Source organism: Helicoverpa zea, chromosome 9, assembly GCF_022581195.2.
Source record: "Helicoverpa zea isolate HzStark_Cry1AcR chromosome 9, ilHelZeax1.1, whole genome shotgun sequence".
Taxonomy (NCBI): domain Eukaryota; kingdom Metazoa; phylum Arthropoda; class Insecta; order Lepidoptera; family Noctuidae; genus Helicoverpa; species Helicoverpa zea.
In genome coordinates this window covers 7,320,051-7,335,866 of record NC_061460.1, presented here as the reverse complement: position 1 = coordinate 7,335,866, position 15,816 = coordinate 7,320,051, and the positions used below count along the sequence as shown (strand labels likewise).

General features: G+C 37.5%; 1 protein-coding gene across 5 annotated transcripts in view; it reads right to left on the bottom strand.

The window, feature by feature from the left end:
* LOC124632962 (phospholipid-transporting ATPase ABCA1-like) overlaps window positions 1-15,816 on the bottom strand; it is a 31,010-nt gene that overhangs the window by 4,335 nt on the left and 10,859 nt on the right. For all 5 annotated transcript variants that reach the window (XM_047168004.1, XM_047168003.1, XM_047168002.1 and 2 more), the window contains 17 exons: window positions 15,607-15,701; window positions 15,366-15,495; window positions 14,457-14,686; window positions 12,341-12,506; window positions 11,955-12,188; window positions 11,529-11,670; window positions 11,328-11,443; window positions 11,011-11,230; window positions 10,540-10,705; window positions 9,915-10,130; window positions 9,699-9,803; window positions 9,139-9,310; window positions 7,282-7,407; window positions 6,977-7,100; window positions 6,849-6,858; window positions 242-356; window positions 33-157 (listed from right to left, as the gene is read on the bottom strand). In XM_047168004.1, the coding sequence (XP_047023960.1) occupies window positions 33-157; window positions 242-356; window positions 6,849-6,858; window positions 6,977-7,100; window positions 7,282-7,407; window positions 9,139-9,310; window positions 9,699-9,803; window positions 9,915-10,130; window positions 10,540-10,705; window positions 11,011-11,230; window positions 11,328-11,443; window positions 11,529-11,670; window positions 11,955-12,188; window positions 12,341-12,506; window positions 14,457-14,686; window positions 15,366-15,495; window positions 15,607-15,701 (2,492 nt within the window). The remainder of the gene's footprint in view (window positions 1-32; window positions 158-241; window positions 357-6,848; window positions 6,859-6,976; window positions 7,101-7,281; window positions 7,408-9,138; window positions 9,311-9,698; window positions 9,804-9,914; window positions 10,131-10,539; window positions 10,706-11,010; window positions 11,231-11,327; window positions 11,444-11,528; window positions 11,671-11,954; window positions 12,189-12,340; window positions 12,507-14,456; window positions 14,687-15,365; window positions 15,496-15,606; window positions 15,702-15,816) is intronic.

Sequence of the window (15,816 nt, the reverse complement as noted above, 5' to 3'; positions counted from 1 at the left end):
TTTTAATGATGTAAATACAGGGCTATAATTACCTTTTGCACCACTCTGTATTCAATGGTCATAAGCAGCAACCAGAAGATTAGGCAGGAGAAGCACATACTGAGCAAGTACCTCAGGACGCCTGGTTCCTCCCAATCGAAGTATGGGTTTTCACGAACTGCAAGGAGAAATCGACAAATAAATTGATGATACCTATTATCATCTCAATTAATTCATATTTATGGGAAGCTATGCCACTTACCGCAGCAGTTACTGTGGAATTCGCACATGCTTGCCATGCTACACTCTAGATTCGGGTATACTGCCTGCAAGTATTCACAGCCTTGTAAGCAAGTATACTCCCGTAGGCCGACTTGTAGCCCGGTCAAAATAGACATTTGAAATAACAAAAATTCCCACAGAGCTGATTTTTGGTGGAGAGCTAGATTAGATCATTATAAATAAAATACTAAAAGTCCCCATCGATCCCATGTGTGCGTCAAAAGTTATTCGAGGTCAAATGTCAAAATTTTTGGTTTTTTGTGTTTTTTTCGAAAACGGTAAGTTTTATCAAAAAAATACATCAGACCAAAATTGTAGATTATAAAATTTTCTACAAAAATTGCATTAACAGTTTTCTCCTAAATGTTACCATTCCTGAGATATCGCGCTTCAAAGAGTCACACTACACATGATATGTACATATGAGCCACGTATATACGAGGGCTGCCTTTTAAGTTGTGTCGTTTGAAATAAATGTAGACATTTAATAGGTTAATAACATTTATTGTTTATCAAAGAATTCTCCGCGATATTTAATGCACTTTTGCATGCCTTTAAACCAGTTCTTGAAACATTTATTCCATTCTGAAGTGGGGGTAGTCACAATGGCCGATTTGTGTGAGTCAACAGCTTTTTCAGGTGTGCTGCAACGTTGACCACGAAGACTTTGCTTAATTTTGGGCAATGTAAAATAATCGTTATGCCCACGGGTCTATGTCACGGTATGTCATGTTGGTCTGCGAGAATTAACTGCCGCTTAGCCTCGATATTATCTTGGGTCATGGCGGGTTTTGAACTACCTTCACGTGCCTTGTCACTGAGGCTAGAGTACCCACGTTGAAATCCTAAATATCGACGTACTGCAGTCCTAAGGCAAGTTTCTGCATCACAGACACAGAAACTTAACTTTTCAAAGCGCTGAAGTCGCGACAATCCCCTTTTAAAGTTGTAGAAAATTATCGTACGCAAATTTTCCTTCGACATTTCCATTTTTACAACCGACTTTACACCTTTAAGTGGGCGATACAATAAAATTACATTAAAAAAAATAAAAAACATATTTTATACAACATATCGATTTAAAAGATTATTTTGTTTTCGAATTCTAAATTCAAAAAGATGATAATGGCATATGTTTTTTTTAATAATCGCGGGAAGTTGGCAAACGACACGACATAAAGGCACTTAAGCTAAGTATAAATTGTTAGCTGCCAGTTATTACATATAGGGCTACAGAAACGAGCGACCATAGACGCCTCTGCTTGGATGATTGTTTTCCAAACGTCATTGTGACATGTGATTGTTTAAGCGGGAATAATTTTCATATTTGAAAAATACTTTGTTATGTCCTTCTGTTTCCTAAAAAGACAGTAATAATAGTAATAGTGTTATTTGATAACTTGAAAAATGTCTCAGTTTTGTTTTATTTGCAATAAACTTTTAACTGAAAATAAAACTGTTGTGGTTCATCGTGGAATGCCAAATTTAATCGAGGCTAGTGTCGCGAGAGGTGATGAGTTTACTGAGTTTTTAAGAAATGAAAAATCCGTCATAATACACGTGGATTGCAGAAAATCATATACCCGGAAAACTTCAATCGCTGTAGTAAAAAGACAACGTGAAGAGGAAAAGGCTAGTATTTCAAAAATAAGTCCACCTCGTACTAGAACGCGAGTAAGTGAATCTTTTTGTTTTAAAAATTACTGTTTATTTTGTGGTAATGAAGCCAATGAAGAAACTGAGAAGAAGAAAGCACAGCATCTTCGAAAAAAAATTTATAACGTAACTACATTCAATTTCAAAGAATCCCTGTTGAAATTAGTCAAAGATCGTTCTGATGATGTTTCAAAGGCTGTTTTTGCACGTATTAATTTCGAGTACGATTTAATCGCTGCTGAAGCAAAATACCATGACAGTTGTTATAAATTTTTCTTAAAACCTACTACTGGTGGTAAAATTGGCCGTCCACAAGATGAAAGTATAAACTCTGCGATGGAGAAAATTTTTCAATTCATAGAAACGAGTGATGATTGCCAGTTTTCGTTGGATGAATTAAAGAATGTTTGTCAAGATATAGCTTTAGATGACAGAGTTATAAAAATGCGACTGAAATTGAAGTATGGTAGTAGAATTATTATTACAGAGAAGCCAGGAACATTAACATTTATTTGTTTTATTGACAATTACCAAGATACTTTAAGTCAAGTCTGGTCTAATAAAAAACACTTGAATGAAAAAGACAAGCGGTTTAAAACTTTGGAAGCTGCGGCAGCAATCATTCTTGAAGATATTCAATCTTGCGTTTTCGATAATACTATGTACCCCCCACCAGGTAGAATGTTCGAGAATATAAATAACGATATTCCCGAATCATTGTCATATTTTTTGGAAAAAGTCATTTTAAAAAACAAGCGCCATAATTTAGATCATCTAAAGTTAGTTTGTACGAATATTAGCCACTGCATCATGACTGCTGTTCGACCTAGAACCTTTAAATCTAAACTACAGCTTGGTCTTTCAGTTTTTTTTCATCGGCGATTTGGTTCGAAACGTCTCATACAAATTTTCTCGTCTTTTGGTTTATGTGCATCTTACAGCGAAACAATGAACTATGAATCAGCAGCAGTTTTCAGTCGTCCACTTCATATTTTACCACCAGAAACAGGCACATTCATTCAATACGTTGCAGATAATGCTGATATTAATGTAAATACCTTGGACGGCAATGATACGCTTCATATAATGGGAATTATCCAAATTGTGACTCCCAAAGATTCAGTATTACAGGAGAACCCGCTGCCGCGAGTAACCGAAGTTCTTTCAGCAAAAGACTTTGCAGCAAAGGCTCATGTACCTATACAAGCCTATCAAAACACTGGCGCGGTTGGGTACAGCAAAATAAATGTTCAAAATTTTGATTACGAAAGTGAATCTAAAGTAACCTTTTTAAAAAAAGTTGATGTGACATGGTTCTATGGCAAATACAAAAAAATCGATCTACCTGGTTGGAATGGTTACATTGAATGCGCGACAAATAAGATTATAGATTTTTCTAAGTCAAAAATTTCATTTTTGCCATTTATTCATCAACCAGCAAATAATTACGACACAATATACACGACTTTACTTTGTGCTGTAGAGAATGCTAAACGCTATAACCACGAAGTATGTATAATTACTTTTGATCAACCTCTGTATGCGAAAGCTCGCGAGATTGTATCTGCTGCACCTGAAGAATCTGAAGTATCCAAAATTATAGTAAGACTAGGAGGATTTCATTTGCTTATATCATTTTTTGGAGCAATCGGTTATATCATGCAAGGAAGCGGTCTAAAGGAAGTACTCGCTGAAGTTTATGCAACTAAGTCTTTAGAGAAAATGCTTAGTGGCCATGCTTATGCGAGAGCAGTTCGAGCGCATACAATACTTCAACTTACTTTAGCATTAAAAATATTAAAAGATCTCGCTATTGAAGATGTCATGGATGCAAATCTTATTATTACCATTGAAAGTATCCTAAATAATACTCTTTCATACTATGACATTGAAGAAGATGAGGAAATATGTAGAAAATTACTTGATCAGTTTAATGACAAATTAATTGAATATCAGAAACGAGGGCCAACTGCACAATTATGGGTACAATACTTTCGGATGGTGTCCATTGCAAAGGACTTTATAAGAGCAGAACGTATGGGAGATTGGCAAGCACATTTGAACTGCGTTAAAGAAATGCTGCCTTATTTCCATGCATCTGGGCATTTACCTTATGCCAAATCTGCGCACTTGTACTTACAAGACATGCTTCAATTGAAAGAGGTAATGGATCCCGGTGTTTATCAAAAGTTTACAGAGGGATATTTTACTGTTCGACGTTCTGATAAACTTTATTGTGGAACTCCAACAGATATGGTTATTGAACAGTCGCTGATGAAATCCATGAAAACCGATGGGGGCATTTCTCGAGGACGTAGTACGAAAGAAAGTGTGATAAGTAAATGGGTTTACGGAATGCATGCAATGAATACTGTATGTGAGGGTTTGGAAGTTCTTGCTAATGTTCATATGGATACAACAGATCAGCATGTAGATGCAAGTGATTCGCGACGTAAAAAAGATGCTAAAGATATTAAAATACTGTTTGACTGGTTTTTATCACATGAACCTTTTCCTAAATTAAATAAAATCGTATCTATTGCGTCTGGAGTTGTTGGTGACGATAAGATTAATTGCCACAAAGCTCGTGAAGTTGGGATTGCTTCAATGTCTAAAATGACAGGGAAAACATTTAATAATATAAAATTAAAACGCTCTCAAAAAGTACTCCCTCTTTTAGCCGTGAGTAGCACCGTGAAAATTCACGAAGAAGAAGTACCTATAGACCCTGTATTATTATTTCAACGCATGAGTATCACTAAAGATTTTGAGGATGAGATTGAAAATTTTTTTGAGTATGAATTAGCTCCTTATCCCTTATCACTATTCGATGCAGCTGGAATGCGTAAAACAACAAAGTCAGCAATTTACGATTGTTTTCAACCAGTCAATACTGAGGTTAATTTTACAAACGCTACTTACATTATTGATGGAGGATACCTACTACACCACGTTGTGTGGGATCGAGATGAAACCTTTAGCGTGATCTTTGATAAATATGTTCAGTATCTACGCAGACATTATGGGCATACAGTGACGGTAGTATTTGACGGCTACAGTGACTCTACAAAGAATATTAAAGCTTCAGAACAACGTCGTCGAACTGCAAAAATATCATCGAGTTCTGAGATTATCTTCGATGAATTTATGACAGTTCCTGGTAATCAACATCAATTTTTCGCTAACAGTAATAATAAATCTCGTTTCATTTCCATGTTAAGTGACAAATTAAGAGCTGCGAATTTTGCTGTGAAACAAGCTCAAAATGACGCAGATGTGCTCATAATCGAAACAGCAATAGAAAAATTAAATGCAACAAACACAATAATTGTAGTCGGTGAAGATGTTGATTTATTAGTATTACTTACTGCAAGGACTCCAATAGATAAAATTATTTATTTTCTGAAACCTGGAAGGGCTCAAAAGCAATCAGAAATCTATTCTTCAAAAAGTTTAACTGCTTATCCCAAATGCCAAAACTATATTTTATTTTTACATGCGATAACCGGCTGCGACACATCGTCGGCAATGTACCGAAGGGGCAAAACGTCAGTATTCAAATTATTCGAAAAAGAAGATTTGACTGACTGCGCCAAAGTATTTACAGAAAATGATTCCAAGCCTGAAACAATAATTGCGAAAGGAATTCGCTTTCTTCTTGCGGTTTATGGAGCTCCCAAAAAAATTACTTGCATTAATAAATACCGGTACTTAACTTTTGTAAAACATACGCGAAAAAACAAACAAGTACAACTATCATGTCTTCCTCCAACATCGGAATCTGCTATTCAACACTTAAATCGAGTATACTATCAGGTGCAAACATGGCTAGGCAATCAACTAAATCCAGAAGACTGGGGTTGGAAATTGATACATAATACCCTGGAACCTATTAAAACTTTACTCCCACCTGCTCCAGAAAAACTCCTGAACACTATTTTTTGCAATTGCAAAAAAGATTGTAGTGTCAAATGTGGCTGTAAAAAAGTCGGGTTGCTATGTTCTCCAGCTTGTACCAATTGCCGAGGTCAGTCTTGCTCAAATGTCCAGTTAATAGAGGAAGATTCCTGCGATTTTAATGAAGAGACCAATGAATAAACCACATTATGACAAGGAGCGACTGCCTATCTGACCTCCTCAACCCAGTTACCCGGGCAACCAAATACCTACTGGCTTCTGACTACCCATAACGATTGTTATGGATGTTCAATGACAGCCAGAACCTATAGTTTAACGTGCCATCAGAAACACAGTCATTGGTGTCCAAGATATGCTTAGAAAGTACATACAAACTTAGAAAAGTCGCATTGGTACTTGTCTGACGTGGAATCGAACCCACTCATACTTGAGAGGTTGGTTCTTTACCCACTAGGCCACCACGAGTTTTTTTATGAATCTGATAAATATAAAACAATCACAATAATAGTTAACCCAATAGTTAATATCAATAATGACATCATATTAGAACGTGACGGCAATTATTCCCTTAAACTATCCTAAAATTGTCATGACAGTTAGTGGAGTAGGCCTACAGGGGAAACCACGGTAAAAAAAACGCGCCGAGTACACTACCTCACAGGTGGCGTGGAAATGTGTGCATGTCATGTATGGCATATACTTTGAAGCGCGATATCTCAGGAATGGTAACATTTAGGAGAAAACTGTTAATGCAATTTTTGTAGAAAATTTTATAATCTACAATTTTGGTCTGATGTATTTTTTTGATAAAACTTACCGTTTTCGAAAAAAACACAAAAAACCAAAAATTTTGACATTTGACCTCGAATAACTTTTGACGCACACATGGGATCGATGGGGACTTTTAGTATTTTATTTATAATGATCAAATCTAGCTCTCCACCAAAAATCAGCTCTGTGGGAATTTTTGTTATTTGACCACTACTTTTATGTCTATTTTGACCGGGCTATTGATTTAAAAACCTGCAAATCGAAATTATACGGATTGAGATCACCACCCAAATGAAAATATAATGTGTGATTACTTTAACTTATATGGTTTAGAACGTAGGATATTGGGCTTGTTGCAGCGAGTACCTACCTGATAGAAGTGACAAGACTGTAAAGCGGGTAGAACTGCAGTAAGTAGTCAAGGATGTGGGCGGCTTGCTCTGTGTCCAGCATAGGAGAGGATAGTGCCTCCACCACCTGCGCACCCATCATACCTGTAGAATACAACACAAGTGAATTTTCAGGAACCTACCCGATTCAGGAATAATACGGTCATTACAAAAAGGGAAAAAGAAAGCAGAGATTCATTATGGGTGACTCTGAAACTTAATTTTAGTATACAATACTCAATACTTATATATATACTTGAACCCTTTTGGCTATCCTATAACTTACCGAAAAGCACGTTGAGGAAATAGAAGCCCACGAAGCCGACAGCTGGTCCCTTGAACTTAAGCGACAAAAGGTACACTAATGGCAACATCGCCGCACCGTATACCATGACGCACAAAAACATTCGACCTGAAATAATAATTGCAATTATTAATTAGTACCAGCCTATAAAGGTACAAGTCACATTTAATCAGTTTCTTTTAAACATTATTTAAAAGGACTGCTACTAGGAAACAGTAGCGGCTTTAGGGTAGGGCGCGGTTGGGCGACGGCCCAGGGCGCCGGTCATAAGGGGGCGCCACAGGCGGCCCCAACCAATCCTTGATCAGAATGTTACTCTTCTTTTTGTTTTAAATTTCATCAAAGATCGCAACTTACAAGAACTGTATCCAAATGTATGGATAGCATCAGGGCCGTCTTAACTTATGGTGCAGGGTGTGCGAATAACCCGGGCGCTGCGGGCTCAGGGGCGCCGAAGCGAATTTGTGTTTAATTCCGAGAAATTCTCGAACAAACACTACTTTGATGTCCCAAAACTCAAAAATTTTCGCGCTCGCTTCGCTCGCGATTTCTTTACTTTACACTTTGTTTTTTTTATGACATACAGCTACTTTTAATGTCCCAATACTCAAAAAATTCGCGCTCCCTTCGCTCGCGGCTTCTTCACTTCACAGTCGCCTTTTATTATACAGGAATGAATTTTATCCAGTGCGCAAACTTTGTCAACCTATAATTAAGTAAGTTTTATAGATACGTATATTTTTGTTTTGTCGTGTTTTAGTACAAAAAAGAAAAGTTATTGATATCGAAAGATGTTTATTTTGTAACCGATTGTACGGTCACAGTCGTTATAGTAGGCGCGCTGCAAAGCGAAACCGGTTAACTGACGCGAGCGCTGCTCCAAGCGCGTAAGAATAGTTGGTATCCATATTTTGCTGATTTTAGGGCGGACAAAAGAATGAAAAATTTTGTTTTACTCAAGATGCAGATATGTTCTGTTAATGATTCCGGACCACCAGTTTTTTTTTGCGCACTGCTTAAAATTAATTCCTGTATATGTTTAGGACTTTTAGGACTGTAGGTCCCGGCTGTCATAGAACATCCTTGGCAGTCGTTACGGGTAGTCAGAAGCCAGTAAGTCTGACACCAGTCTAACCAAGGGGTATCGGGTTGCCCGGGTAACTGGGTTGAGGAGGTCAGATAGGCAGTCGCTTCTTGTAAAGCACTGGTACTCAGCTGAATCCGGTTAGACTGGAAGCCGACCCCAACATGATTGGGAAAAAGGCTCGGAGGATGATGATATGTTTAGGACTTTTAGTGATCCAAAACTCAAAAATTTTCGGGCTTGCTTCACTTTACAGGTGTTTTTATTTTTCAACAATTTTTTAGTCTACCCTAGCAAAAAGGTAGCGTCGTTTTTAAGTTCTTTTATTAATAAGAAAGTAACTTCTAGTTTCCATGGACTTTCTTATTTACGGTACTACTTTAAGTCCCAAAATTTTTATACACAGGCGCCAACACCAACAAAGAGTCAAGTAATTTTTGTTTTGAGTTCTAAAATATAACAAATAATTTCGCGCTTGCTTCGCTCGCGCAATCAGAAGCCATGTACCCATGTTTTTGCATTCACCAACCAGCAATAACTTATGTAGGTACGATTGGGCTACATTTTACTTAATTTTTGCTTTGACTTGTTAACTATAAAAACAGAATTCGCGCTCGCTTCGCTCGCGCAAATTGATAACTACATATGTCTCAGTTTTTCGTATGGGCTTGAGTTGCAGTTGGAGGGCGCCGTAGAAATCTCGCCCAGGACGCTGGTAGAGTTAAAACCGGCACTGCTAGGAAACACCATATTACCTAATTCATGCACGTTCGATAACCCGATGACATCAAAAGCGACGCACGAGATGACGATGGAAACACAAGTGATGAGGAACCAAAACCAATTGAAGATCGCTGCGCCGCCCCACAGCACAGAAGGCGCCACGCCTGCTGCATTTTGTAGAAGTTTTGCCCCCGACATACGTTCCTGCGAAAACAAAAACGAACCGTTATAACCTGAAGAAGTCACAAAAGTTTGAAAGAATCGGTACATAAGACGACCTCGATGGCGCAATGGTCATCATGCCGGACCGCCGAACCTGAGGTCCCGGGTTCGATTCCCGGTTCGGTCGACATTTGTGTGATGAGCATGCTTGTTGGCCGTTGTCTGGGTGTTATGATATGTATTTATAAATATGTATATATGTAGCTATATGTAGTTTATCAGTTGTGTTAGCACCCATAACACAAGTTAATAAATAACTTACCATGGGGTTAACCGACCGTGTGTGAAAAAGGTGTCCCGAAATTATAAAAAAAAAAAAAAAAAAAAAAAAGAGCAGAAAATACTTTTCGAGGTTAAATAATGTACTTACCTTGATATAAAACATGATGAAAACCGCACTAACAATGCTCACACTACTGCCGATGCCAGAGGACAACTGCATGGACAACATAGCTATCATAGTCTGCACGTCACTCTGAAAACATTCATTGAAGAGATTAGCGATTAATTCTAATTGCTACGACTAAGCTGTATAGGTTAAAAAGAAAGAGTAAAAAGATATAGACAGTTCGTCTGTAAAACTTACCTGATCTATATACGAAGCTTCCAACGGATGATTATATACATTGAGTACTGCATCAGAGTTTTTAGATCTGAGAATAGCTGAGTGGATTGCCGCAAGCGATGTAGCAACATCGTGGTAGCCAAAGTTACTGAACCAGGCGGTAGCAGAGTTGTCGTCAAATGTGGAGCCTATCAGCAAGCGGTGCCGCAGCGAACCCATCACAACGGGATCACTTGTCTGTGTAAGCAAAAAATCTCTTATTAGCAAGTACCTACAAGTTAGAGGTTTTTATATAACCAATAGATTTACTGAGTGGATGGAGAAAGGATATTTCAGTATAACTAAAATACCTAACGAAAGATGTTTAAAAACTCCACAGCTCTCCGTTTCAGTGGAATCTGATTGAGTATTTATAGTATTTATAGCCTAAGGATTGAGTATTTTTTTTTATGGATGAGTTCATTTAAATTTGTAAAAATGTAAATCCATCCATCCATCATGACAATAATGTATGAATCTCACTCATAATGACTTGTAATTATGATATAGCAGGTGATTATTTATTTATCGAAGTTTTGATCCCTGTTTGTCTTTATCGAAATCATGATATATCGGTTGCCGACTTCGAAATTGTATAGTGACTCACTCTATTTAGATAATATTCTTCTATTGGCTGGCTTCCGATAGCGTTGATTTCCATGTCCATAACACCAGAATTGGCGAACAGGCTTTGGTATGCTTGCGCGGCTAGGGCACCCACTGATGACGCTACACTACCGTTGAAGCTGAGCAGAGTTTCGCTTTCCGTATACCTGAAAATAATTTATGATGTTATAAGTATGTATGTATGTTATGTATTTAGGTACTGTAAGTTCCATAAGATTCGCAGTCTCTGACACAAGAGTCCTATTGCATTTAGGTAGATTGTTGATGTGAAGCAATATGTAGGTAAGTATTTTATGTCCTTGCAGATACTAGGCGTCGATACGATCGATTCCCAATATAAGTACCTAGATTTACTTGATGATATAAGAGATAAAAGAATTTCACGAACTTAACCGGTCAATAGGCGTTGCGCCTTCCGATGTCAATAAAGTGATTTTACTATTTAACTCACCCTTCTTCCAACGACAACCACCTAGTTCTAATGGTCGGTGATAAAGACATGACGTAACGCAGAACTCCTAGCGTGGAGTTGATGAGTACCACTGGCGCCAAAAACTGCAGTACCATGACCCATGGCGAGCGGATCAGCACCAGCCACTGCTTCATCCATACAGCCAGCACTTGCTGACCGAACAAGCGGAGGCCCGTCACGTTACTCTCGTCCTTATCCACTAGAAAACAAGGACCGTTTTTGTAATCAAGTTGTAAAAAGGATATCTAATGATTTTTTTTTTCGTTTAAAATACCCAATATCTTTGGACAACTTACGTTCTTCCAAAGATGAATCGATTTCTTGTTTTAATATATCATCGATAGTCGAGTCAGTAGTAGTAGTAATAGCATCGTCAGATTCGGAATTAATTGGACTTAAGTCTGCACCAACGCTGCAACATAAGTACTTTGTTATCACCCCACTTACCAAAATTAGGCTAACGTACTAACAACTAAACATTTATAGAAAATACTTACGACATAAAGACATCTTCTAATGTAGTAGCAACTAAACCATAGTTTTTAAATTTGATGTTATCAATATTTCTTTCCAAATCATTCAACATTTCTTCAAAAACGTGTGAGTAATCGTTTACCAAATTATAAGTGATTTCCGTTCCTTAAAAAAGAAATATTTGTTTATATTTAATCTATAATATAAAAATGAATCGCAAAATGTGTTGGTAAGCGCATAACTCAACCTGGACCAATTTGGCTAATTCTTTTTTTGTTGTGTTTGTTATTGTCAGGAGAAGGTTCTTATGAAAAAAAAAATAGGGTAAAGTAGAGAAGTCAGTTGACGGGAGCGAAGCCGCGGGCAAAAGCTAGTATTCTCAATAAAAGGACGCAATTATAGTTTGATGGATCATATATCAGACAACATTTTAACCAGTAAAAACTTACCTCGATCTTCTTTAACAATAGTACCAGGAATATAGCTATTGATAAGTACGGAGCATTTCACAAAGTCGAAGTCTGTGTCCTTAACGATCACCAGGGTATACCCGACGCCATAATGACGTTTGAGGAAATACGGAGAGCCCACGCATTGCAGTCTACCGTTTGCCATTATAGCCACTCTGTCGCCGAGAATATCTGCTTCGTCCATAAAATGAGTCGTCAGGATCATCGAGCGACCTAACGATATAATAAACATATTAACATGCGACTATAGCCATCACTATTAGGTTTATATGTCGGTCCCTTTATATTAATAATAATTTAAAACAAAAATACTTTATACAAAGAAATACCTAATTCTCTGTTCTAACGATTGAATTTCGACCTACCTTTCTTTTCCTTCTGTAAGAGTTCCCACAGTGCTCGACGAGATGAAGGATCCATGCCAGACGTAGGTTCGTCGAGTAAGACCACTCGTGCCGCCCCACTCAGAGCAATACCAACACAAAGACGACGCTTCTGACCTCCTGACAGACCTTTTGAGGGGTAGTCACGCTGTGAAACAAATAACATGTCTTATATTGCAGCAACGGCGGATCCAGGGGGTAGGTCACAAGGTCATGACCCCCCCCTGGGCCTGGTTCAGGACCTAAGAGGACCAATAATTGAAATGGTTAAACACGATGTTTTATGTTTTTGTTATAAGTATAAGATAATTTTTATTTCGAGTGAATAGGTAGATACCTACATAGTTACAGGTAGAGTAGTTTTGCTGAAGAATTCGTGCTCGCAACGCTCGCTCTCTATTCTTTATTTACTCTTTATCCGTACCCAAAAGGAGGAAGCGGGACCCTGTTACTAAGAATCCGCTGTCCGGGTTGTCTACATTACATGCTGTAATGTATTAGTCTCATGCAGGGCCGTCTTAACCTAAGTGCAGGGTGTGCGAATAACCCGGGCGCCTCGATATCAGGGGCGCAGCGAGACGCCCCACCACCAGGAAATTTCGAAGAAATTACACCCGTTGGATAAGGAAGTTCCACATTGTATCATGATACTGACAAAAAAGTCGCCTTCGCTTTGTTGGATTGATCATTTTGATTATTTTTTTTTAACTTTTAACATCCTCCAACTAAGTGAAAAAATGCTAGCTCACTACGCTCGCGAGTAAATGACTATGTCTGTAGGTACTGTATTTCTGATTGTTTATTATTTTTATTGACGCACCGAATCAACGAACACAAATGGCACTCGCTCTAATCACGGTTCCTTTTTAATTGTACGTAATTCCCAGTCTGATTTGTGAGTCTTCAAACAAATAATTTTAAAAAGTTCGCGTTCGCTGCGCTTGCGGCTACTTGTTGCTTTACAATGTACTTAATCAGGTGCTTTTGTGTCGTAGGGTCAAAAAATTTCGCGCTCGCTTCGCTCGCGCAATATTATATATGCCTTCCCTTGATAACTTCATAAGTCAAATATAGCAAAAAAAAAATATTTATGGGGTCCTCAAAAACAAAACAGTTTGCGCTTCCGACTGCTTGTTACTTTACAGCGCTTTTTAAAACTTATGAACTTTTTGTGTCCCAAAATTAAAAAATTTGCGCGCTCGCTTCGATCGCGCTAATTTTTACAATTATGTTGTCCCGTCTCGACTTTCATAACTTAAATCTGGCCAACAGTGAGCCTAAAATTGAGCCTACGATGATTTGGAAACATTTTTTCTTAGTCCAAAAAAGTGATTTTCGTTCGAACGTTCTTATTTATATTCCTTGTAAAGTACTTCGATATCAATATGTACTATGTGTGGCGCTTGGGTGATGATTGCACCCAGGCGCTACATAAGCTAGACGGCCCTGATCTCATGAACATCGCGCTTTCTTGTATTTGTGCTGTATATTTGTTATACATCAAGAAAGCGTTTTCATCTACTTTTAGTCCTCGAACTGAAAAAAAATTTTCGCGCTCGCTTCGCTCGCGCTTTTTTCAGTTTCGCGTCTGTGATTATGTCCAAGAAATCGCGTTCGCTCAGCTCGGACCATTTTCTACATAACAACACTTTTTTAACCTTAGTCCTCGACCAGAACAAAAATTTTCGGGCTCGCTTCGCTCGCGCTTTTTTGTTTGGCGCGTGTGTGTAGTATAAATACGAGAAATTGCGCTCACTCTGCTCGGGCCATTTTCTACATGAAAACACTTTTCTTAAACATTCGTAAAAATTTCGAGCTCGCTACGATCGCGCTTATTGTATTTATACTACTACTTTTAATATTAAAAGAAGTATACGCTACAATATAATATTTTTTGTGACTTGACCACGACTGTGTGACCCCCCCCTGGCGCCGAAGCTGGATCCGCCCTTGTATTGCAGGTACGCCCAATCACTTTCTAGTTCCATTTGTAACTTGAAGAAATATGATATGAGGCCGCTCTAATTAAAAAAATCTCTCTAATTGATAGAGACAGAACTGAACTGACAAATTCCAAATAATCATAAATTGTAGATACCTTCTCCTGTAGTTCCAATTTTTCAATAAGTGAGTCTATCTCTTCATACAGTTCTTTGCCTTTAAATCCTTTTAGTCTAGCAAAGAATTCCAAATGTTCTTTGACCGTGAGTTCGTTAAACAGTATATTGTGCTGAGGACACAATCCAATGTGGGAACGGGCTGCGGAGCTTTGAGAAGTCATATCATATCCGGCAACGTTCACTGTCCCGCGAGTTACCTTTAAATTTCCTGAAACACAAAATATTCAAAAATTAAAGTATGTTATGACATATGTATATGATTTCGATTTTATTTACATCTTTCCGCCCATGTAAAACCTCGGACAATACGAGTCGTCAACTGCTTTTTTTTTTAAATGGGTGGTAAAAACGGACCATAATAACTGGGACAATTCATACTCTTTTATAAAATGGTTTCCGCGTGCCGCTGAAATTACATATAATGTGTGTTCGTCGTTAGACAGAAAAATGTTTGAAGAACCTTCAACTCTATTTAGATAGATTAACACACTGACCGGCATCGTTACATTAAAGCTAGTGCCCACTTGACAATAACAATGTTGCGCAATAGTTCCGGTCTTTGCTTATTACCAGAAACAAGACTTCATAGTAGTGAATCAATTGACTTGCACCCACTCTGCAACGTATGTTACATCTTCACTCATCCTAGTATTTTAAGTAAAACTTGAATGAATTGCATTTTATCGCAACTTTGCATACGGAGGATATAGACATAGATAGTGACAAGGCATCAAAAAGTACTCTTATCCCTAATCTCCATCTAATAATGTCATTGAAAATCAACGAAGCTCCCGGGTACAAACTAAATACAAGCACTTAATCCTTGTTAATTAAATTTAAAAACATGGTTAAAGAAGAGCATAAATAAAAAATATTTTATTACAAACCTGTTAACATAGATATTGTAGTTGATTTGCCAGCACCATTATGACCAAGTAAAACTGTGATTTGGTCGTCATAGATATTCAAAGATAAATTGTTAACAGCTATGTTATTCCCAAAGATTTTTGTTAAATTCTGTAAATAAATACGTACAAATATTTTTTTTAATGAATTAACAAATATATTTTCACATAATATATTAGTGTGTAAGTACTTAATGTTACTTTTAAGTGATGATAAACTTACTTGCATTTTAACACCAACTTCGTGGTCTGTGGGATCCTTTTCTTTTATAATATCATCGAATTCACTATTATCATTTTCGAAAATTAATCCAGCATCTAAAAAAAATCATAGCATTTCTGAGTCATTGGATTTTATTACAAAGATACCTAATTCGACTTTGTAGCATAATGATTATTGCTATGACATTAATGCTTGTAACAATGACTATTT